This window comes from Chaetodon trifascialis, chromosome 9 (assembly GCF_039877785.1).
Source record: "Chaetodon trifascialis isolate fChaTrf1 chromosome 9, fChaTrf1.hap1, whole genome shotgun sequence".
In the NCBI taxonomy this organism is placed as follows: Eukaryota; Metazoa; Chordata; class Actinopteri; order Chaetodontiformes; family Chaetodontidae; genus Chaetodon; species Chaetodon trifascialis.
In genome coordinates, this window is record NC_092064.1 from 17,236,969 (window position 1) to 17,262,560 (window position 25,592).

At 41.5% G+C, this 25,592-nt stretch overlaps 1 protein-coding gene and 1 long non-coding RNA gene across 5 annotated transcripts; both read right to left on the reverse strand.

Moving 5' to 3' along the window:
- Positions 1–959: 959 nt before the first annotated feature.
- On the reverse strand, positions 960–25,278 carry septin4b (septin 4b). 4 transcript variants are annotated; one of them, XM_070969897.1, is made up of 13 exons: positions 11,826–11,893; positions 10,478–10,603; positions 8,995–9,327; positions 8,464–8,560; positions 8,265–8,351; positions 8,040–8,163; positions 7,743–7,877; positions 6,751–6,868; positions 6,457–6,558; positions 5,384–5,480; positions 5,115–5,277; positions 4,450–4,549; positions 960–2,762 (listed from the first exon to the last, which is right to left on the reverse strand). In XM_070969897.1, exons 2-13 carry the CDS (start codon positions 10,571–10,573, stop codon positions 2,694–2,696), a joined length of 1,521 nt encoding a protein of 506 aa, XP_070825998.1. In that variant the 5' UTR covers positions 10,574–10,603; positions 11,826–11,893; the 3' UTR covers positions 960–2,693. The 4 variants fall into 4 exon arrangements, with proteins under 4 accessions (XP_070825998.1, XP_070825999.1, XP_070826002.1 ...); XM_070969898.1 differs by having other exon boundaries at positions 10,478–10,596; positions 11,826–11,882; XM_070969901.1 differs by lacking the exons at positions 8,995–9,327; positions 10,478–10,603; positions 11,826–11,893 and adding an exon at positions 24,991–25,278.
- Positions 3,669–4,440, reverse strand: LOC139336049 (uncharacterized). Its single transcript, XR_011602456.1, has 2 exons — positions 3,967–4,440; positions 3,669–3,886 (listed from the first exon to the last, which is right to left on the reverse strand). It is a non-coding gene; the product is annotated as an uncharacterized lncRNA (long non-coding RNA).
- Positions 25,279–25,592: the final 314 nt, after the last annotated feature.

A 25,592-nucleotide genomic window follows, 5' to 3' on the forward strand; every position in this document is an offset into this window, starting at 1 on the left:
TGCACATCGCCTCTCCTTAATCCTAAAAACACTCATTGTGAAAAAGTTTCTCTCTGCTTGTCTCTGGTTCTCGGTTGCTGTTGTCTCTTGCTGTCGGAAGCGCACCGGAAGTATTGCCCGGAAGTACTGCCCTGCACACTCAAGTTCGAAGGTCAACGGTCGCCATATTGTGCACGAAGCGAATTAATAGGTCAATATTAAAAAGTGGTACTTTCATAATACATTTTTCTTTAATAACTTGTCACAACATCAGCGTCATATTTTAAGTAACATCTGTTTAAACCGTTTGCTTTGGTAGTTTAGGTCTTGTTTGTTAGCTGACCGTGGACGAAGCTAATGTTAGCTTAGTCAGCTTCAACATCAGTTAACTTCTGATATAATGTCGTGTTCAAAACTTTAAATTACGATATGTGCTCCAAGGTGTGCTAATATGTTGTGGAGATTAGCCAGCAGCTACATAAGTTACACCATCAATCAGTACTGAAGAAGTTTTTGGTGTCACTTGGTAACTTTAGCAGAGTTACAGACGTAATGTGAAGTGTTGTTGTTGTTGTTGTTGTTGTTGTTGTTGTTGTTGCTGCTAACTAAACAAGTCATCCTGTAATATATTGGCTTCTGCATTTTGACAGGGTCCCTGAGAAATTCGAGTTCGTGTCTCCTGTCAGCACAGACCAAGACCCCACCTGAGGCACCGGCACTGATGTCAGCACGAGGTAAATGTCTGTTTTTATTTAAAAACATCTGTTTTAAGCAGAGTGGTCACTGCTCTTTAACTCCAAACAACAACATTTAGTCTTACCCCAATTCAATTGGTGTGAAATACTTGACAATTTGACCGGTTTGAATTCTAATACTGTTTATCACTCTGTCTGAAAGTTATTTATTAAAATGAAGCCACAACATTCAATCCCACTTAAATTTCTACAACATAAAGAAAGACCCAGTGTCTGATGGAGATGTGAAATTATATTCATATTTATTACAATATTAGAATTTGTACATATTGCCCTCCCCATCCACAGTTCATTTATAAATTTATTACATAAATATACTCCAAAAAGTAGAATAACAAAAGACAAATTTAATATATAAAAAATTAAAAAACTAAAAGTAATACCTGACTCTGGGACTGAAGCTCAAGGAATGTCATTTTTGTTTTTTTACATAACAAAGGTCACACAATAAGGCAGAGTCATTTAATTTAAAGAAAAAAGGGGCTTGTACTTGAAACACAGAAACACTTTTCAAGAGAATCAAGTTCATTCAATCATTTTGACGATTACTCTTGAGTTGATTAGTTTTTCAAAACAATATTCTTTTTGTCAACAAAGCTCACACAAAATCCCAAATTTAGGACATTTAATTTTGTCATTGTTGGCTTTTGTGATTAAGGTTACATACACATCCAACTTAAAAGTTCATTTGAAATGAGGATATAATTATAACTAACAACAACAAAAACTCTTCAATGTGTTTCCCCCAACAATTTAGTAGCTACATATTTTTATTGCCCATAAATACCTTAAGATCACTTAGTTGATCTGAAATCTGAGTAACCTTCACAATAACATGCAAAAATAAATACACTGCACGGCCTGTGATGCAGCCCTTCCTTTGGATACTCGCCTCATGCAAATTGTCTTAAAGTCCTAATCATCTCTAACCGCTAACAGGTGTCATGTCATCAGCTCTCACATGTGAACCGTTTATGGCCATGATCAGCCCCCATGAGACGAACTGACTTTGAAATTACTCTGTTTTGGGGAATTCTCCAAATAATAATGGACGCCTTTGTCATGTAAAAAGTTGGATTATTGTTAAATATTGATATGGCAGTAAGCATTGCAGTGAGTTAAGACTGGCCAACACTGAGCAGAGCCACAAACATCCACGCTGTCAGGCAGCAGAGGTGGCAACTACGCTGTGATAAACATGCAGACACCGATGAAACAAATTTTAATGGAAACAATCCTCGCATAAAGATGAAACCAAATGAACCAACAGGAACATGAGCTGAAGGGAAATCTACATAAAACAATCAACCATACATAAAGTAAAGTAGTGTAGATGGGTGGAGTTAAATAAAACCAGGAACACATCATAGATGAAAAACAATATAATGCAAAATAGAAAATTAAATTATTACAGTATATATGCATGTTGACCTTTTAAAGATAGTAAAAATAAACGCTTGCACCAGAAAAGTGTGCTTAAAAAAAATCTGAGCAGGCCACCACAAAAAAAAAAATCATAATAAAACAACAGCCCTGTGATCATGTGGCTAAATAAAGTTCAGATAGTTGAAAAATCACTGTCCTTAGCCTTAAAGTCGACTAAACAAACCCCCAAATTAGAGAAGCAAACAACAAACCTGCTTTTGAAAAAATGTATTTTAACCTTTCAACAGAGCTGAAACGGTAGAGTGGAGGGCCGAGTGTTTTGCAGCAGTGGTGTCGTAATGGCAGAGACTCTGGAGAGGATGAAGGGAGTCGTTGAGCTGCAAATGTCAGAGCATCTTACCACCTCCTCGCAGGTCCCTGCTCCGCGTGAAACGTGCTGTTGATGAGGTCGAGTGGTGGTTTGGTGAACACGTAGGGATGTCAGTGTTCTAGAGAGGAGTAAAGATTTCCTGGGTGGTTTTTTTTTCTTTCTTTTCATATCCCAGTTAAAGAGAGTGTGACTGTGGACCTGTGTTAATAGGCATCTTTCTGAGTGTGCATTTGATCCTGGATCCTCTCCAGCATCTCCTGCATCCGCCGCAACTGTGAGGAAAGATGAGACAAGTGCTGGTTAGTGCCGCGGTGCAGCTAATTATTTGCACATGACTGCACAGACAACAGATCAATGACACTCGGGAGATCAGTCTGTTCTTTCTAGATCACATGACCTGTAATGAACGACTGCAGGGAACCACTGGCACCTGCAGCTAGTTTCAGGGCATGGAAATCTACTTGTATAAGTTTGCTGGTTAACCAGTTAATCACATTGAGTTCACATTTATTCTTAGGGAGGTCAAAAGACTTTTTATTTTGGTCAAACTGGAATATTTGCTCTTTTAGATTTGTTGAAACTAGCAAAACTACAGTTGTTTCAAACAGCACTCACTGGCAAAACATTTGACCTTCTTCTATCTTCCCAACATGCAGTGAGATTGTATGGTGTCAGAGTTAAGATTATTTAGTTATTTTAAGATTATTTTCTTCACAGATTAATCTACTGATGTTTTTTTTTTTTTTTTTTTCCAATTAATTGATTACTCCTTTGGTCTACACAGCTTCAGGAAACAGTGAAAACAGCCCACAGTGACATCATCAAGTACCTAAAATGTTCATTTTAATATAACTTAATGCAAGCAAAAGCAACAAAGTCTCACATTTGAGAAGATGGAACCAAAAAATGTTTTGCATTTTTGACCGAAATGATCAAAATCCATCCATCCATCCATTTTCCATGCCGCTTATCCCTTTCAGGGTCGCGGGGGGGGCCGGAGCCTATGATCATAATCAATTATCAAAATATTTGCTGATGAATTGACTTCTAATAATAATTTAATCGATTGATCAACCAATTGTTGCAGCTCTATTGTCACGTCTAACCATGTTGTAATGTTGGCTACACACACACACACACACACACACACACACACACACACACACACAAAAAACAGCTGAGGAGAAATGATCCCTTTATTTGGTAAAATAAATAGTTTTAGTGGGGAAGGAGGAGGGAAGCATGATGGCTGTGATCATTCACCATGAACAGATGAATTTCTGTCTGCTCAGTTCATATTAACTGAGAAGGTTTCACCACGACAGGAGTTGAACTGTATGTGACCAATTTAAATATTAGGAACCTAAAAGAAATATTTTATCTAATGGTATTTCATCTAAGAATATTTATGTTGAATTTTGTGACAAAGAAACAATTTATAGCATTTTTCATACTAATTTGATTTTGCCCTTGAACATGATTGTTGGCGTACTGAAAATTATTGTTGAATTCTAACAATATTAGTCCCTTCGTTTAGGTGTTTGCGACCTCACTGGCAGCGTTGAACCTTAGTAAACCTAAACTCTATGAGTATGTGCATGTACAAAATAAACAAATCATGCCTATGTGCATGATCTTTATGTGGAAAGCTCTTTTCCTACCCACAGTTCAAAGGTCCAGAGGACTTGAGAGGACAGGGGGTTGGGGTTATGTGTAATTACACCAGTTCATGTTTTGTGAGGCTACTCATTGTCAGCGCCATAAAACATGACTGGTGTGCATTTCAAACAAAGCTTATGGAGAAACAACTCAGAGGGCTTCATCGCCTTTATAATCTGATTGTGTCTCTGGGTTGGGTCGAGGGTCTGAGTGCTCGTGGTGGTCAGAATTGTGTTCAGGCTCGTGCTTGTGGTCGTGATCATGGTGGTGTGAGTCCGGTTCGTAGTTGGCTTGCCGTACCTCCTCGTCTTTCTCTCGGATGAGCTTTTCTGTCTCGCTGTCAGCCACTCCGGGTGCCACAGGGATAGGGAAGTCTGTGCCGCTTTCCCTGGTTAGTTTACTGCAGAGAGGTGTACATTGTAGGGAAGCTCAACATTTAATGTTTAAAGTTTGTTCTTGGAAAGCAAAAATGAATGAAGTTGATGAGAAAACACTTTAAATATAATGTCTTTGTACTGTTTTCAATTGAGTATGTGTCAAAAAGGATTAGAAATGAATAAGTTCTGTTTTATTTCTTTTACAGAACGTTCTGTTTGGGAATCGGGGTTGTACCTGAGCACGCACCCACTCAAGTCTGCCTTCCTCAATCATCATCACAAACTCAAAAACTGTCATCTGCACAACATGCAACCTAACTCTTTTGTTGCTCTACTCTGTCTGCCTAATGGTGTTGACAGAGCTCATTAACACTTTACAGCATTTTACCTGTGAGGGCAACTATAGGAAAAAACTCAAACTATTCAATAAACTGAAAAATACTGAAAAAGATCCAGTTATATAAATCTGAATGTCTTAAACGTGAGTAAGGCAAGTAATGTCTATATTTTCTATAGTTCTTATCTCCTGATATTAAACAGGTATGCACACATTTAATACATTCATCTCTTGCTTCAGTGTAAGCATACTTGCGGTTGCGTTCCTTCACCACCATGCGGGTCATGCTCTGGATGCAGTGGGCCCTGTAGTTCTCGTAGTGAGTCTCTCGGGTCACGTCCTTCAGATCTTGCATATGTGTGCGAACGAGCATGTTCCTCAGCTTCACAAAATCACAATGAGCCGAGTTCTCCACTGCAAACCACAGTGTGATGATCAGTTTCAACAATGTGTACATAGCACGTATGTCGATACGACTTGTAAATGCTACAAATAAATTGGACAAAGAGAACGGGCCTACCCTCTACGATGCCCCAGGGGTAGAGACGGCCTCGTACCCGCTTCCCTTTGGCCTCCACCACTGTGTTGCTGCCAATTACTGCAAAGGGAATGCTTTCCTTGTTGGGAGAACAGAAATGATCATAAAATGAAAGCAGTGTTTGGCAGGGTGGAGATGAGTTGGCTGTTAAGGATGAACCAGTGGGTGGTGCAGTGCAGATGTGTTTGTTGTTGTCCACGTGTCTCCTCAGTGCCATCTTTCCTTTTCGTTCTCATTTCCACTTACTCTCATGAATCAAAACTCCTCATTTACGTTGCTTCTTATTTCTAATCATTCAGTCTTTATTTTAACTTGAGGTAGAGATCTACTTTCCAAAATAGCTGAATTAAAAACAGACAGATCCTAGACACCAAGAAATGCAAATATGAAGGTAACATTGGTGATTAAAAAGTAAAAGTAATAAAAATCCAAATCAATGAAATAATAAAATCTTTGCAATAAATAACTTAAAATGTAAAGCAGGTGAATCAACTAAACCAAGAACAAGTGGAAGTGAAGTGAGATGAGATTAAAAATTGAAATTGCACTCAGGATAAAAATGAGGAAAGATGGATTAATGTAATCAGAAGAAACCCTTCCCATTCAATATTTAAATTCCTCCATCTTTCACTCCCAATTTTCCTTCCTCTGCTTCAGTTAACTCATAATCACAGGCTACTCAAGGACAAAGGCAAAGAGAGATGTACTGGCACACTGACTGTCCTCACTGCCAGCTTATGATGCCAGAGGAGCAAAGAACGGTTGACTCATCAAGACTGCAGTTAGTAGTGAACTGACAGCCAAGGTCTTCTGTTACATAGTCCCTATATTCACTTTAACGTCTCTTCACTCTATTAAGCAGATAATAATCTGTGATGTGATCAGAAAAATGAAAATAAAAATGTATCATGACATACCTGCTATTAGTGCATATCTTTTCCTGAATGATCCACCTGACTTTCAGGCGCTAATTTTTGATATGCTGTATATTGCATTGCTGACTGCAGCCTGCAAAACCCAAAATGTGGAAAAGAAATACGAAAGAAATTTCTCACCTTCAGCTCACTGTCCTGCTGCTTGAAATCCTCATCTTCGTCAGAGTCACAGTCGGGGAACTGGTATATCTTGATCCCATACTGCTCAATCTCCTCTCTGATCTGCAGTACAGGCACGCGAACAAAGAGCAGAGTGAAAACCTGTATTTCGACTGTGAGAGTGACAAGTGATACAAGTGGAGATTTGCTCACCGAGAAACAATAAATGAGTTCTGTGAATCTGTATCTACAGTTTCATTTATGGATCCTAGCACATGTACATGTTGACAGTTTATCGACTGAGATCCGTCTTGCCTTGATTTTCTTTTTCTTGACTTCACTGGGGGTGAGTGTGTCTGCTTTGGCCAAAATGGGGACGATGTTAACCTTCTCATGCAGAGCTTTCATAAACTCCACATCCAAAGGCCGGAGTCTGGAAGAGACCCAACACATAAATACACATGTAGTACACAGTGCCCTCAAAGGAACACCTAGAATGTTCTCACATGAGTGAAATTCATTTAATTATCTGCATCACTATTACAGATGAAGTCTATAAATTATACTATGTCTAACAGAAAGATATCTTGAAAACATAGGAACAGACTTTTTTTAATCTTGGTGATGATAATTGTGTGTTTTTCTCCTAATGAATATGTGTGTTTTTAGAACACTGATAACACTGATATGACATGAGATTTAAGACTAAGAGGAGGAAGAGGCGGCTTGCTCTCCAAGGGACCTCTAGGTGTGGAGTGATGACTGAAGCTCATCAACAGAGGGTGCCGTTCCTCCATCACAACGACTTTAAAACTACACTGCAGTGTTACATGAGGTTTATGGTATATCTGTTCCAGCACGGTGATGTGGAACAGTGCATGTGCACAAATGCACTGAAAAGTGCCACATCAGCGCTCAGCACAAACAATTGATTAGAGTGAAAGCACTGCAGCACGATGTGATTTCACCTGAAGGCAGCGGAGAACTGCTTTAACTCTCAGCAGGAGCCCCACTGCATTAACAATTTATAGAGCTGAATGCACTGCGAGTAGAATACTGCTGCCCGAGATATTTACGATAAGTTACTCAGGTGGGTGTGTGTGCGCTGCACAAAATGCTGTGTATGAGCAGGCAAGTAGCTGTGATGTAATTTAGGCAAAGTGAAAGCAGTCACTGATCTGACGCGGATGCCAGCACAGACATTACATGCTACAGTAGAAAGGGGTTAATAGTCCCTATTATTAGGACTGATAAAAGGGAGCGAGAGGCTAACTAATCCCTGTGAGGGCACTGCAGATTTGTCATACCCATGACCGAAGGGAGAGATGAAATAGAGGCAGCAGTGTACGCGGTTGTCCTGGATGTTCTTGCGGTTGAGGCCACTCTCGTCCCTGAAGTACTGCTCAAACTGCTGGTCGATGTAGTCAGCCACTGACTTCCAGCTAGAGCATAAACACACGGGGACATTCAGTCTCTGAGGCAATGCAGACCTACTGCACAGGACTTTTTGAGCACAGCAAGGCTAACATGAGGTGATCCAGCTTTACTTTGTTTTGTTTTTTTTGTTCAGTTTATTTTACTCATGAAAGATATTTGACATTTACCATTCAGTGTTGTTTACAGCATCCCCAAACCCAGGGGTGTCCACGATGGTAAGCTTCAGTTTGACACCTTTCTCTTCTATATCCACTGTGTGTTTAGTGATTTCTACTGTTTGTGTGATTCGCTCTAGGGAGAGGATGCAAACAGACCGGTTTTTAATATACTGTAGGACAAATATTTAAACAAAACAAAAAATCTATATATATTAAAAGCTGTGGCTTCCTCACCTTCAGCATTGAGCAGCTTCCTATCTTTGTAAAGATCTGTGAGAAAGAGACTGTTGACCAGGGTGGACTTCCCCAGGCCAGACTCCCCTTCAAACAAAGAACAAACAAGAGAGGTTTAAGACTTTGGGATTAGCTGTCTCTTCAAAGTAATAGGTGGGCTTACGATCACACGTCTACCAATGTGAAAACAAGGATTTACCTGCCACCATGAGTGTGAAATCAAATCCCTTCTTGACTGACTTGCGGTGCACCTGGTTTGGCAGTGTCGCAAAACCCACATATTCCTTGTCCTGGTCCTAAAAAAGGTGAAATAATACATCAGGGAAGCACACATTACCATGCATATATATGACCATGCAAAAACCATCTTTCAGTTATGAACAACTCCAAAAATTCACAGTATTTTAACTTTCCCACAAAAGGTGTCACCTAAGTAAACAACACAACAAAAGTAAAGGGCAACACTACTATCACAGAACCAATCACAAGCTGTTCAATCAGAGGAAACTAAGCACAAATCAACCTCTTCTTCTCATCAAATAAAGCAACATCTTAGTTTTAGACTTTTCCACAATCTTACACAAGCTCTATCACATCCTATGAACTGTCCTCATCAGTCTGAAGACAAACACATTACAGCACACACACAGCATGGCCTTGATAGCAGAACTCAACCACTCGGATGTTGTTTCTCCTCACTGGGTTTTTTGGCTGGGCTTCCCACAGTTACCTCATTATTGTTGTACGGATCAAAGAGACCCCAGGGACTCTTGGGCCTGGAGGGACTGACGGGGGACGACATGTCAAACTCCACACTTCTGCTCTGCGGTAAACTGGGGTCTGAACCTGAATCTGACTGCGCCCTACCAGCCACGGGGGGCCGCAAATATGACGGGGTGTGGTGGCGGTCTTCGCCCTCAGCGTCCCTGTCTGCATCATGAGGCTCATGGCCATGATGGTGGTGGTGCTTGTGGTCATGGTGGTGGTGGTCATGCCCTCCTGGGTGGTGAGGGTCTTGCATAATGTTCTCCACCTCTGAGTCGTCTGAAGCTTGGCCTGAATGCTAGAGAGACGCCATGGTTGAAGGGGGCGGATGAGGAAAAAAATAGAAGGCGAAGGCAAAGATAGGAAGAGAGGTCATGTGTGGATGTAGAAGGGATGGGGATGGAGATCCAGAGGGCAGAAAAGTCACACTTTTAGAGACAGTTGTCTTATTTTACGCTGATGGAAAATAATGTCGTACTGAGAGACAAGTTACGATGATGAATACGCATTGCAGAAGTCAGACATGAAGGAATTTTTTTCTGACAGAAACCTTTCTATAATGTGATTATATGATCCCAGCCAGTATAGCATGTAGTCTCATAACTATTGACCTTCCTGAATGTTGATTTTACTAATACTGATTCTTATAGGCAATGAACCTGTTTAATTTATTATAATACATGCCTATGAGCCTTTAAACTGCAGTTCCAAATAGACACTGGTCCATGTAAGGTTCAGTCCAGTTGGTAATGACTTTCATTCATGAAGTTGGATCATGTTTGAGGTCAACAATAATACTGTGCATCTAATCGGACATTCATTTTTCCTACATCATGTATTATAAATTTCCTTACCACTAGAGCTAATGTGAGGCAAAAGGCCATCTTTATGGTTGTTATTAAAGGACTATTTTAGGCACTAGGTACATAGTTCATTCTTCATTCCCAGATTTCCAGGGGTAACCCACACAAAGCTGCCACAAAGCTAAAATAAAAAATGGCCAAGTGTAACTTCTCCTGTAAGAGGATCCACAGTCGAAGCGTAGGCTGCTATGCATATTCTGGACTCCAGTTACCACCCAGTCCCACAGACTATAGTCTCCCTGCTAGTTGAGCACAAAGATAAATAATGCAGTGGCCCTCAGAAAGCAATGAGGCCATTTAAATGCAGTACAGGAGACGTACTGTGACTCATGTTCATGCACTATATGTTAGCTGAGGGGTTAAAGCAGAGCAGGCTGTTCACATGGCAGGACACATGAAGCACCAAGGTAGAACTTTTGGCCTGAGTGAAAAGTACATTTAGAGAAAGAGACAGACGAGGTTCAATGGGTAAAGTTATGTTGACCATAACTTCTAACTGTACAGTATGTTTGTTGTGGCCAAATCAGTCAAAGACTGTGACTAGAGGAGGGGTTAAATAAAGAGTTCAGGAGTTTTGAGGGGTACCTGTTCAGCATCATGGTCCCTGCTGTGATTAGGGGAGCCATGGCAGGAGTCCTGCTCATCTGATGAAGAGTGAACCTCGTGGTCACTGTCCTCCATTGCGATGGGGGCTACAGTGCACTCTGCAATCTCCAACCAGAAGGGAGCACACACGTGGAGAGGTTTTATCGGGGTAAAGAACACGGGGGGTCATATAAGGAGAAGATGGAGCAGGACCCCCAGGAGTCCGCCATGAGGAAATGAGGTGCACGTGGTTCAAGAGTCAGCGTGGTGTGACAAAAGGAGTGGATGTGTTCAGGCAAGGCAGATGAAGACAAGGAAGATGAAATAAATCACATGATTAAATAAAGCCAGAGTAAGGAGATATGAAATAAACATACCATTTACCACAGGAAATGGTATGACTGCAGAGCAGATAAGACAACCATTTGGTTGAGTAACCAGAGTGCTGGTTGGGTGATGAATAATGGTATTTTGAGGGCAGTTGTTTCCACAGTCTTCCCATATGCTGTTGACCTCCTGCCATTACAGCACTGCCTCATGTTATTAGTTCCTCTGATATCACCCTGGTCAGTGTTTCAAGCACCAGCAAAAATGCAGCAGGTCCATCTGATGTCAGTGCCAGCAGATAAGATTATCTGTACCAGCTGCAGTTACATAATGCAGAGAGTCATTTAAAGTTTGATGAAAATTAAAAGTAAAACGTACTGAGACACACTTGCCCAAAGATTTCATTTAAACTTTAGAGCCACCCTGGATTTGTTTTATCCCCTTAAACGTTAATATCCCCACTAGACAGGACTTTATGTGTGATGCTAATTCTTTCCAATTTTATGTTTGATATCCCTGCATCGCTGTCCAACCAGAGTTAAAAAAGCTTGTCATGTAATCCCTACATGGTTTATGTCCTCCATCCACGACCTACAGTTCTAATTATGCTGGGATTTAGAGCTTTAGGGCAGAGGAGAAATTGATAGTTTCACAGTTTAGGAAATCAGTGACCTGTTTCCTGTGCTACAACCAAAGCACAGAGATCAATGTCCAACATGGACGATCCTGTAACCTACATAGATGAGATGGTCGATTGCAAAGCTTTGGAGTGGAGCAGAAATGCCACCAGGTTTACCTCTCAATTTCATACTCTTTGCTCGATTATGGTGTTAAAAAAGATGAGAGAACTATGCCTTCAACAAACAGACATAATCTCTTGCTAAAATCAGAACTGCAGTGTATACAGAAACATTACAACACAAACACCTTCGGCAGACCATAAAACTTGCAGCACAGACTCACAAACCACCCCCACCCTCCGTCCACACAGAGCCTCACCTCCTCTCTTGGAGTGCCTCACCTGTGGTACCTTTTATCAGCGCGTGTAGCCTCTTCTTGCCCGTGTGTAAACTGCTCCTCATGCCCACTCCATCAGGCAGCAGGAGGCAGAGACCAGAGGCTCCCACATTTATATGCCTCCATCCCAGAGGACACAGCGTCCTTCAGCCTCATCGAGCCACTCAGCGCCCCAGGGTACTGATCAGCAGCATTGACAAGCCCCACGTCATGATTCACAGGCTACACTAACCCACATCAAGTGCATGCTCTAATGCTGAATCTACTCTGTTGGGGTGTTAGCATCACACTTACAAGTTGTAACTGTACAAAGCTCTTTATCAGACATGACAAAAATAATGCCATTCACACCTCTGCTTCCCCATCTAATATTAGCTGTGACTGCATCAGACACACTACAACATACTTGGCTCACTGCAGCAAAGCAAGTCCTAAAGTTATAACCAACAAACAACCTAAAGAGACAGTGAAGCTCATATATCCAACACATTGTAAGACGAGCCACATTAGCTGCCTGACGTCCCATTATAATCACAAATGATATATTAAACATAACCTGCCATGCTAATGAGTTCACTAATTAAGTTAATGAATGAATTTATTATAAACTATTTATATGCCAATGTACTTGTCTTCACATACTATATTAAGCTTTAAGCAGAGTTCCTCATTCATATGCAAATGTATGCAGCAAGTTGCTCCAAAATGTAATCGACTCTACAGTCATAAAGCTCTCACACACTGATGATAAATGCTTAACAGCCTCACCAGATATGACATGCACAGAATTATCTTTTAGTTTTAGATTTATGTGTTCAACCCCAAAGTTGTGTAAAACAGAAATAAAAACAATGCAGTCATTTACAAACTAACTGTGTTTACTGACAACATTTTTCCAAAGTGTTCCTGAGCTCATGGAGTAATACCCTTTGTCCAGTCATGTGTTCACAAAGCAGTGAACCTCATGCCATCCTTGCTTGTGAACAACTGAGCCTTTCCAGGACGCCCCTTTCATGCCCAATCATGATACTCTCACCTGTTACCAATGAACCTGTTTACCTGTGAAATGTTCCAAACAGGTGTTTTTGGAGCATTCCACATCTTTCCCAGTCTTTTGCTGCTCCTGTCCCAACTTGTTTAAAAGGTGTTGCTGCGTCATATCCAGAATAAGCAGATATTTACAAAAATAATGAAGTTGGAAAAACATTAAATATATTGTCTGTTTTTGTCTAAGTGTATGTCAAAAAGGATTTTATGTTTTATACAGCGCCCTAGCTTTTTTGGAATGGGGTTGTACATTCCTTCCTTGAGGAGTGTGTCTGTACTGTTCATTAAATTCAGAAGTTTTAAGCACTTTCGTTCAGTGACATTCCTGAATGCTGACCCTACCTTTTGAGCTTTCCTCCCTTAAGGCACACATACTAGATGGTTACGAGGTTATGAGGCAGGTAGTACCTTCACTTTCCAGTCAGCACTCTCAAACCTTTTCCTCTCCTGCTGAGCCAAGCCATCATTTCATGATGTTATTAGTCTTGATATTAAAGGGTTTGTGGAAAAAAAAACACAGTTACAGCTGAAACTGCTTTACGGCATATGAGAAGGAATTTAACTGTAAATTGGATCTTTATTTTTATACATGCCTGTCTGGCTGCCCAGGTGGCCAAAAACACATAAAAGTTCTCTAAAGGTCCATATTTGATATTATGAGAATCAGCTGGGAGAAAAGGAGAAAACGTAAAGGATCTCACAAGACAGCAGATGAACAGAGACAAACACAGCTCAAGAACAAAAGTGTTTCTAGTCTAATCGATGACATCATGATTTCCAACCGGACAGACCGTCCAATCAGAGCTACTTGGTGTTTGTGGCATGCAGCTGTGTGAAGTAGGAAAAGCTCAGGATTTGATGTTTGTATTCCCATTCCCTGCTTCAGGAAAAAGGAGATTTATTACGCTTAAGTAATCTTAGAAGTTCAGTTCAGATTTTACTGTGTGCACTTTTTCCACATGCAAACATTTCCACTAGTCCAGATCCTAACATTAAGCCAGTCAAGTGTCTCCTGTCACACAGAAGCAGTAGGACTTGATCCTTTGCTTGAATTTAATGCCACTGAATTGGTCTTCCGCATCACTCACTGAACTCCAGTTTTCCAAAGATCCACCGCAACCTAGGTGGAGGTCTGACTGCATCGTGTTGAGCTGTAATTCGTCCAAAAATGACACAAAAACTGACTTTGGATAAAAAAAATTATTTGGCCTGGTTAAATGTAAAATGTAGAATGTTCTGATCATCAAAAGAGTCTAACATCTGACAACAACTGTGCATTTGAGATCAACAAAAACACCCTATTAGAAGTCTCATAGGCATCAGTCAGCCTGTTAAAAATGTAAAGCATGGCCATTTCCAGACCATAGTCAATAGAAAATCAGTGTCAGACTACCATGCATAAAGCAGATAAATCAATATACGGTGAAACATACGATCAACTAACAATAAAACATCAATCCAACACTGATGAGCCATATCAACACAGAGAAGCCATACCATGCACAGTAATGGATCACATTACACTCTTCCTTTCAAAATAAGAGCAAAACCCTGCAAGTTAGACAATTGAAAGTTTGGAAAGAAAACCAATGAAGAAGATGCTCAATGTCCAAGACCCTGACCTGTTTTACAACAAAAAACTGTGGCCTAACTTTGTGTAGGATTTACAGAAGTTTCCCTTCATCCCTATTCTGTGATATCAGTTAAGTGATGTGAAAACAGTCATCTGTAACTAGAAAAAAACCTAATGGGTTCTGACATCAATTTCACACATTTTCATTAGGCTACCAAACAGAGTCTCCCACTGGAACGAGTCACAGCTGAGACCTGAACCAATTACAATTTCCATAACTGGCCGAACTGACATTTCAGTTCCTCTTGAGGGTTGGTTCATCGTGCCTAAGGGGCAACCTTTATCATTAGTGATGCCATGCAGTGTTTGTCAGTGATGAAACAGAATAAATAAGCCTCAGACCAGATGAAACCACAGTGTGTCTGGTTCAGGTCCAAAGTGGCAGAGAGCATCTGAGGCCGTGGAGAGAGACACATGACTGGAAATACCTCCAACAAGCTAAAAAGACAAAGGCTTAAGAACTACTGTGTGACAAATAAGCCCTCAGATATTGTGGGATGACTTTGCTTTAAAGACTTCCTCACATCACTTACAAAAAATGTCACATTCAATTCAATCACAAATAAGTGAGATGGGAAATTAAACAAAGGTGTGTAGACAGGAACATTAAGCCTTTGGCAATGACGGCATTTGTTATATTGCACATTGAATTATTGAATTTCCAGCGATACATGTATTGATGCCTCTTAACAGATTCACTTCGGCTTGTAACCAACCTAAGGTCTCCCCTCTAGAGGAGTTGCCGGCCTGGAATGTCCTGTTTATCATGTGAATTGAGTAAAGTGGGGCTAAAGCAACCATTTGACCACAGAGTTAATTGCATATACAGTACAGATCAAGGGATGCAATCATTTTAATGAAATTTAATAAGCAGTCTGAGGGGCAAATAGTAAGTTGCAGCACGACTTCAGAAACAAATAATACCCTTTTCAGGTCAAAGCTTATCAAGGGGACCACTGTCAGAAACGTGGCCTCTTGAGTATGCCAGAGAGTTTATGATAGGACTAAAACCTTTATGGCTAGTCCATGTAGTCCCTGAGAACAATTGAAGGACATGAAACCCGATTCAACGTGAGCAAGTTGTGTGGTTGACTAGGCTGCTTTGTTACTGTTGGATGGCGGTAGTGGGTTTGGCTGCCACAGCGCTGATGGATGATGATTTGTTACATGAAAAACAGCTCTCAGGGGGAAGCCCACTTCAAATTCTCTTTGTATGACATGGGAAATGCAATCAGAAGCTGCCAGAAGTCATACAGAAACTATACAGCATGTTCTTCTTGACCTTCTGTGGTGACAGCAGATATCGGCTCTGGAGGAAATGCACTCGTTTATAATCGAGCTAAAATAATCACTATGCTATTATTCAATGAATGTAAAATCATCTTTGCTTGGCAGGCTTCGCCCCTGTTGGCAGGAATGCTTACTTAACTGCATGCTGGTGATGTGTGGGAGAAGCATACAGTGGGGTCGCAGTTTCCAATTTATATGCACTGTAGTCTTAAGCTCCTCTTGAATTTTAGACAGTGTTTCTCGAGAAAAGCATGAATCTAAATGTGGCTATTCAAAGGCACTGAAACAACGCTCTATGTTTATTCCTCTTTAGTGAATGTTGTGGAATTCACAGGCTGAATACCAGTGAGGTTTCCCCTTGTGGCGAGGCCAGTAGCAGGTGGTGAAGTGAGCCATGTGCGCTCTGTGTGAATGCTGTGGTTGTTTGGATAGTTATAGCAGGACTCTGTGTGAAGCTGGCTCAGTACAGAGAGAGAGAGAGGGACAGAAATAGTCCTCCCTCTCACCACACACTCCTGCAGTTATAGAGCTGATGCAAATTTCCACGTGACCAAAACTCCACATATTCAGTGCAACAGAAAACACAATTAAGACTTACAGGTTCTCTGTCCTTCACCAGTGTATCTACTTTAAGTCAGAAGAATATAAAAAGATGTCAGTACCTTAGTGCATGCATCTCTGCCCCAGATGGATTCCTGTCAGTCTGAGCAACAATGCACACTAAGTGGCTAGGACACTCACTACACTCTCAATGCATTAAGCTGTCACACCTGATCAATATACCTGTGTTTTAACATCTTAGAAATGGGCAGCAAGGAAAAGCTGAGAAACTAACCAACTCCACTGTGTCTTGCATTCATGTGGAAAACACATATTCACGCTCCTCTCAGTAGCTTAGCAAAAAATTGTTCTTACTTGGTGCAAAATCATAGTCTGGTCACATGCATGTGAATGTCCCAGCTCGTGTGGATAATCTATTCTCTGACACATGTATATGCACAGGGAAATCCTGCAGCCACAGACAACTATGTTGGAAGGTTAGGAGGAAAACACACAGAGCAAATCCCACACAGAAAGATACACTTAATTGCAGGGTCAGCAAGAGGGAAAGAAACAAGCACATACCTCTGTGTCACTGTTTGTTTCTGCATTTGCTGCCATATTATCCCTTCGGAACCAGTAGTATTTCTTCAGCCAGAGAAGACACAGAAAGCAATAAAAAAAAAGGCCTTGGAGAGCTCCTCAGAGCAAGTGTCACTTCTCTAGTTTCAGGGCACCCCGTGTTACATAAGCACACCTATTTTCCCTGCCTCACCAATCAGATGGTATCCAGTTTTTTTTTTTCCAACCCCCCTCCCTTCAACTTGGACTGGAGGAGTCTTTTAAAACAGGTACACCTTCAGTCTCTGCCACTCTGCATCTGGAGCACTTCAATAGCTCCACCCTGTTCTCGAGTTCTGTCCAATCTGCAGCTGAAGTGTCGGCAGCTCGCGTCTGCAGAGCCGTCCTGACTGCAGGAGAGGTGATGCTCTGTGGGGAGCTCAACAACATCTGCCCTGTCGCCTGGCTACAAGCCTCCCGCGCCCTCATTTTTAGAACCACATGTGAGAATTTAACACACAAACGATCACACACACACACACAAACACAAACACACACACACACACACACACAAACAAAATCTTTGTCACGAACACGTGCGTGCATGATTAAAGAGTGTAGGTGTATTTCAGATGATTCAGAAATAAATGAAATTAGCTATAACTGGAATAATAAAGGTGAAGAAACATGAATCTATTAAATAAATTTTTAAAAATCAAAGACATGGGATCAAAGGCAGACAACAGCAGTATCCACATAACTTCTTACAATGGCCATCACATCCAACTCAGACCTCCCAGCTGGCAGTACCAGGGCCAGAGTGGCACAAGAGGAATCAGTGTGTGTGCGTGTGCGTGTGTGTGCCTGCGTGCGTGCGCGCCCATGATGGGGAGGAGTGGTGACTTGTGGCCTACATGCTACAAATAATCTTTTTATCTAATACACACTTTCTCTGTCCCCCCCCCCCACACACACACTCTCTCTCTCTCTCTCTCTCTCTCTCTCTCTCTCTCTCTCTCTCACACACACACACACACACACCATTAAGTGGGCCACAGCACAAAGCTTTTCCATTAATCTCGATAGAGCTCTGCTTTGCAAGACTTGTAATACTCACTCATTCTTAAGGAATTAAGATTTTGTGATTAAGTTGTTGCTTTGGGTTTTATACAGAAGTGAATAGGCTCAATGAGGCTATACTACATGCTGAATGACTTTTTACACTGTGACTTATCATAGCCTGGCACTGTCTGCACCACAAGATGGAGATCTAGATTGAAAAGCTCAGCTTGTATTTGGGCTGGGATCTAATCTTCAGCATTTTAGTTTAACATGAGAAAGAAGGGGAGAGCAAAAACAGAGGCAGAATTCAGCTGAGAATTCATTTTCTGCCTATGGGAGGAAGAACTCAACGTAACATGATCCCAATCTTAATAGCTCTCACTGCAAGTGTGCCAACTTATACAACAGTAATAACTACCATAAGTAGTAGACAGAGAGTAACACAAATAGTATCAGGTCAACAGACATGCCAGTCTAACAAACCACACAGTAGGCAAATCTCACTAAATCTCCTTTTAATGTGACACATGTACAGGATAGGGCTGAAAAAAACATAGGCTAACAGACAGGAGACGTTACTTCCTGTAAGGAAAGATGGTGTCTGGGGAGATGACTTCAGGTCTACTTTAATCCTCTCTGGCTGGCCCTCATCATGAGGGTGATTATCATGGACCGTCTGAAAGGGCTGACAGTGCCCAAGGGATGGATGGCTTTAGATATACAATCTCAGGCTGTTCGCGCGCACACACACACACACACACACACACACACACACACACACACACACACACACGCATTGAATTATATGTTGGCCTGCACACACACAAAGGTCAGACACACCAGACATGACAGTAAAGTGCTGTCTATGGTGCTATGAGGATCATATTCCCGGCTGTAATTAAAACGTCTCTTTGTCCCTGTTTACATTGTGAGGTCGTCTGGCTTGGGTCCAGCAGGGCTGGAACAAATTCCTTGATAAAAGCTACTGCACACAGACCAGCATCAGTGGCCAACAAACACTGGTATTCAAAAATGTCCAAGACCCCATCCAGCAAACCAGAGAGGAGTCTGATCTACTAATTGCATCTGGACAGAGCATGACTGTGTTATTTGTGCATGGAGCTGTGTAAGTGCAAAATGTCATTTACTTATTGCAGAGGATGCAGTGTTGGCTCTGCGCCCCATGGGGACAGACTGTGGAGGCAGGGCAGTGCCACCTGCTGCTCATGACTGGTAAAAATTCACATCTTCATTTGTGTATCGTGCATAGTATTGTATGTGCATCTGTCATTTTGATTAGTAGCAGAAAAGCAAAAAAAAAAAAAAGCACTACTATTGACATTAAAAATGGCTTAGTTCTATTTAAGTGCCCCAATGTATCATTACATATTACAATATGAAAAAAGTAGCATTTAAAATGAAAAATCTTCAAATTATCTGACCGATGTTTATTATAATGAAGTGTGTGTGTTATGCATTACATCAGAAAAACAAAGCAAAACAAAACCCTAGACTTATGTTCCATGTCCAACACATATGGCAAGTTGTTCTCTCTGATGAGAGCATCATCCAGCAAATATTTGTAAATCAGATATTGGTTTTGTACTGCAGGCAGATGCATACCACACAAACCAGCTCTGAACATGATGACAATTTTCACCCCAAGCACAGACAGTCGAGACACTGTCTACAGCAGACTGTTTTAAACACTTGTGGAGAATCCAGTTAAGAATGAAAACCTGTGTAGTTAGAGGCAGATGGGAACATGCAGAAAATATGAATTGGTTATACATTTTCTCCTGAGTGGTCTGAGAAACTGGATGAAATGTCTTCATGGTACAGTAACATGCAGTGGACACTGACGCCCTCTGAAGCAGATATCCACCACTGCTGCAGGAACATAAATATTGTTTCACAATAGCAAGGAATGAGGAGACGCTGGATTTGCTGAACTTACACTTCCTAGACTTCCTCCTCCATTCAATTAAGACCCTTTATCTGACACAGAGAGATTCCTGTTGGAAAGCAGCTAAAGCATTTGCTCACTTTGTTTTTTCCCCCCTTAAAAAGGTGGCAATGGTGCAACAAAGGCTCATGTGGCTCTGGGGGGAGGGAGGGTTCCGCTGGATGGCTTAAAGAAAGGGAGAGGCATTTCCAGATTTCAAGCAAGGAATTCCATTGTTCATTTTAATCAGACCCTATATGACATTCAACAGTCGACTAGGAGGGACATAATTTGTGTTTACAGTATGTTGACATGCTGGATGTATGTGCTGTCTATGGTCAGGGGCTGTCACCTGTGGCTTGTGTGTACACTGACCTACATGGACTCACACCATCTCTACCTGCAACGACCAGCCAGCCCAAAATCTGTCTAAAGAGTATTTCAGCATTTTAGATTTTCCTGATAACTCTTGAGAGAGCTACAAAACAAATGCACAAGGAGTCAGAGGGGAAAACAGCGGAAAATAAGGCAATTATGGCCACATGAACTGCATTCTCAGTTCTAGGGTGTTTGCACTGTTCTGTCTGTAATCTTTTCCAACTGTTTGAGAGGACTGAACTGCATCATTAACAGATGCATAGTGGTATAATATAACGTGGATAAATTAAGCAAGAATTGTTTAAAATATCAAGCACACATAGTGCTTATCAAAAGCATCTGACACAAAGTGCTGAAATTACATTTCAAAAGCCACAACAAAGGGTCTGGTTTCCCCTGAACTCAGTCATTACATTTTATTCCACCACCTTTGGCAGAGACATGGACATTTGAAAGACTGTTTATTCTCAGCCATTATTCAAACTGAAACCAGGAATTATTATGTCTATTGGTTTCCACTGAATTCCAGATAGCTGAACAGACTGTTGCTGAATCACGAAGAAACCACTGAACAAATTACATGACTTGGATCCAGTCTAGAAACATGCTATTAATATTAGGGTTGGTGTGTTGCACCCAAACAGAGTGGAGAAAACACCTGTGAGGCAAAAGGCGACGGCAGACGAAACAATCCCAACATCTGCTGGGTGGTGAACTCGGTTTGCCCTGGTGAAAGGAAGTCAGTGGGTTGTTGTGTGGCCTTGCTTCTACAACACTGAATTCCAGCCCATCTAACTCCCACATTACATGAACACAAAACCACCTTGTGTGATTGTTGGCTCCAGCCTGGCCTTATCACAATGCTACTGAAGAGGGTGAAGGCTAAAGTCAGAGCTGCTGAAACACTGTTGGCATTGTGTCTCGAACAGATTCAATAAGAGAAATTACATCAGTGTCTGGACTACTTTTTCTGTCTTGCCAAAAGGTGCCAATTGAGTGGAAACAAACACAAAGCAGCTAAACTATTCTCAGATTCATTACTCTTGCAACAGTAGATTAAGAAACTGCAGTTGGTGGCCCCCAGGGCAGGCAGTGTTGGAGGTTGACTGTTCATTACATCATGTGTAACATGCATAAAAAAGTTTGACTACAGGGTAAGTTTGCACGACAATCCAAACTGCCTGGGAAATAATCTGTGAAGTTTAGAAACTTGCAGCTTTACGACTACATTCGCAACCCCATTTTGTCAAATTTGAACTTGATCTCCCAAAGCTTTGTTGAATATCTTAAAATGCAAACAGAATTACACCTCAAATTGACTTCAGAGGTCTGTCACAATTCTGGTTGTGCAGAATTTAATGCACAACCAAAACTGTGCATGTACTTTAGGACCAGTGGACCAGTGTGTAGGATTTATTGGCATCTAGCTGTGAGGCTGCAAATCGCAACCAACTGAATACTGCTCACCTCACCCCTCCCTTTCCAAGCCTGCAGAAGAACCTGCTGTGGCTGCTAAAAACGTGAAACTCGAAAGGCCCTAAAGCCAGTGTTTGGTTTATCCATTCTGGGCTACTGTAGAAACATGGAAATGCACCATGATGGACTCTGTGGAAGAGGATTTGCTCCCTCTGTAGATATAAAGAGCTAATTCTAAAGTAACACAAACATGATTCTTATTTCCACGTTATTATACACTAATGGAAATAAATATTATATTCGATATTCTGCCAATATGTCCTCGTAAATCTTACACACTGTTCCTTTGAAATTGTTTCCCAGCATCTATGCAACTGGTCTGCATTTCTGCAACTAGAAGCAGCACCTTGAACCCCTCTGCCAAGTAATGCGGCTCAGCAGGAAGAGCACATCGCTCGCTAATCACAGGGTGGTGGTTCAATTCCTGACCCCTCCTGTCAACATGTTAAAGTGTCCTTGAGAAAAAAAACACTGAGCCCCAAATTGCTCCTGATGGTTAGGCCAGTGTCTTGCACGTAACTCACATGACACCGGTGTTTGAGTGTGTCGGGATGAATGACAGGCAAATTGTACAGTGCTTTGGATAACAGCAGTCAATTTACCATTTAGAAGCTACTGCATGAAAAAGGTTTCTGAAAGGTTAACATTTCTTCTGTGTAGAAGAGAAAGTTCACAGTGTCAACAGATCAAACAAGTCCACCTGCTTTCCCTTGCCTTGACTCTTTACCACACCACAGGCCTCCTGAGGCCATTTCCATTAGCACGTTATCTTATAATGTCGTTCTAGAGAGCAGATTCAGCTCATGAGTGGAAATTTTTTATTAATTAGTGTAGTGTGGATAGCCATTGTGTCTAAATGCAACTTACTACAGTATAGGACAGACCTGTTTTTTCTCTGGTATTTTAATTTATTCGTGTCTAACATTTGTCCTGGCTCTGCCACACAGGATTTACTATGCTGAGCTGACGTTGGTAACATTTGCTTGTCAGCAAATGTAGAATCACATACTGTATCACTGCACACATTTTCATTTCATAATGTTCCCGCAACACACACACACACACACACACACACACACACACACACACACACACACACACACACACACACATCTGTAATAACTCAGATTGTCTCTTGGGACAAGATTTCAAAGAGAGGAGGTGGAAGGATTTACAATGCACATTATTACAGATTACGTCTCTGATACCAGAAAGCTCTCTGGTAACATACTGACCAAAGGAGAGGTAACATATCACTGCACAAACAGTCATTTATATTTGATCACATAGCACAAGATAACACACGCACAGACACGTGGCTACACACAACAGGTGGTCAGATGGTCAGTGTGCATGTACACTCTTGGTACAGCCATTACACAATAGTTCTCACCACTGCTATACAGCGAAAGTGTTACTTCAAGTGAGAACAAGTCAGATATTTGAAAGTGTTAAATTATAAAGGAGAAAAATACTTGGGTGTGAGTGGGAATAATCCTCAGTACCAACTCCTTTCCAAAGAAAGCACCATTTTAGAAATCTACCACCAATCTACATTTGGTCTGTAGGTATCTAAGGAGATAAATATACAACAGGTTAACATTTCTTTCCCAAATAAACAATTATGATGTTTCAACTGGATCCAATATTTTTCAAGTGTAAAGCCTCCCGGGCTGTCTGGGGCCATCTCAATGGTGATTGAACTGTTTATCTCATATGTCAAAGACTGTTATGCCCCTAACAGCATCACTGAGTGACAAGCAGCGGCCCCCAAACTGAGTGTACAAGAACCTGTGACTGACACTGCAGACACCACACGAGGAGTCCCTGTGCACTCAGGATTATGAAGCTAATAAGCAGGTTAGCAGTTCAAAAATCTCTCTATACACCAGGGCTAAGAGCTGTTATAAAGGTTCGAGGTTGTTTAAAAGCCAAGCTGTGCTCGAGGAACATGGCTGTTAAATCGGGGCTTCAGCTGTGAATGAGCCAACTAAAGCTGATTTCCCACCATGTCACTGCTCTCCTGTGTGTTAAGCCACGGGTCTGTTCTTCAGCCAGATCAGTCTGACGTCTGCAAGTGGGTTGAGAAAGTATTATTATTTTATTTTTACATTTAGGTGACATTTAGTTAACTATTTCTGATAATTCTTCATAATGATTTAGAGATATGCATCAATCCTTGACTTGTACCCTCAACAGATGGTGTTGGCGACTTCTGGGGTGGTGCCTGACTGGCCTGGGCTCAAACATGAACTACACATAATTGTCCCCTTCCTGCTTCTCTTTCCATCTGTTCTCCACCTCCCGGATGTAATCCGCTTCTCTAATCTTGATGCCCAAACACACCAAGTGCGACACACATGCACACATACCCACCTACACACACACATACGTGTACTTCTATCTTTATGACAGCTCTCATGGACATCATGCATTGCCTCAGCAGTTACCCAAACCTTAACCATCACAACTAAATGCCTAACCCTAACCTGACCCAAAACCTGATTCTAATCTTAATTCCTTAAAACCAAGTCTTAACCTTCAAACAGCCCTTTGAAGTCATGAGGACTGGCCAAAATGTCCTTGGTTCACTATGTAGTAAGTACAAGTACACACATGCACACAGAAAAAAGGCTTGGAAACCTCAACACAAGTACCCACACACACACAAATGGGATGCCTTGCCAACTGACTCATTTGTGATGCCAGTGACTTTAGCACATGCAGCTTGAACATACGTTGTGCTAAGTAATGTGCAATCAGCATGCACCCGTACATATGGGATTCATACTTGTCTGCTACATGGTTGATTTCCCTTACGTACATACAGCTGGAATGGAACTATAGGAACATCTGCTTGCCACGAGCAGTTCCATACAGATGAAAAGCCCTGGCATTCAATAACCTACATCCTTTTGCCTCAGTAAATACTGCCACCAAGAAATAACCAAACATAAGGCAAGCACATTGCAGATAGAGTAGACAGTCCAGACAGTCATTATTAAAAGCACAGCTTTCCTATGAAGGACTCCTGGCTTGTCCAGAGGACACAGGGCTGGGTGAAACTAAGATAAACACCTGGTCAGAGCATCAGACTGTAAATATCATTGTCAAAACAAAAGGCTGACTGATGCAAACATCATCAGTCTGCACAGGAGTGGTTGCCTGTGATAGACGGTCTGTGCCATTTAGCTGAACTCACATCTCATCACAATGCAGATGTCACGCTGCACTTACCATTCTGCAGATGGCTAAGACGCACACACACAACCCAGTAGAGGACAGTGACCGACCGCGAGCTGCTCCAGGTCTGCACAGACAAAACCTTTTGTGCCTCCAGCACCAGCAGAGCTACGTGATCTTACAGCCTGACATTAATAACGTAATGCTGCACACAGGCAGACACACTCTGCATCCCGGGCTTGACTGGCTAGTGCTACTGCAAAGGAGCTGCGATAGTGGAAAAGGAGAACAGGGAGAGAACTGCTTGAGTGTGAGGGTCAGACAGTGGAGGGAAAGAAAAGCTCTGTGTAGTCCAGGCTTACTGACAAACCAAGCAGAAAACAGGTGGGAATATCAAACACCGGGCACAACTGTGGCTTAACTTTCAGAGAGCTAGAATCACTAAACTCTATTAATCTTTATCTTAAAATATATATAACAGAAAACATGTTCTCATATGTTTGGGATACTCATTTAATCCTAATGTTGTGTTGGGGTTGCGTAGACCCCAGGCCCTCTATAACAACTCAAAAAACATACTTAACATTGCTTCATAGCCTTGATACTTTACAAATCTGTTTGAGATATTATCTACACCTGTGTACTTTTTACCACTT

What these genes read in the sequence shown, in the direction of transcription:
- septin4b (XM_070969897.1), bottom strand. Translation starts at nt 10,573, where the DNA reads ATGGAGGACAGTGACCACGAGGTTCACTCTTCATCAGATGAGCAGGAC. An exon ending in AGCAGGACAGTGAGCTGAAG is followed by an intron (nt 5,481 to 6,456) that starts GTGAGAAATTTC and finishes TCTCCCAACAAG; the next exon opens with GAAAGCATTCCCTTTGCAGT. An exon ending in TCCGAGAGAAAGACGAGGAG is followed by an intron (nt 2,763 to 4,449) that starts GTACGGCAAGCC and finishes CTTTCCTCACAG; the next exon opens with TTGCGGCGGATGCAGGAGAT.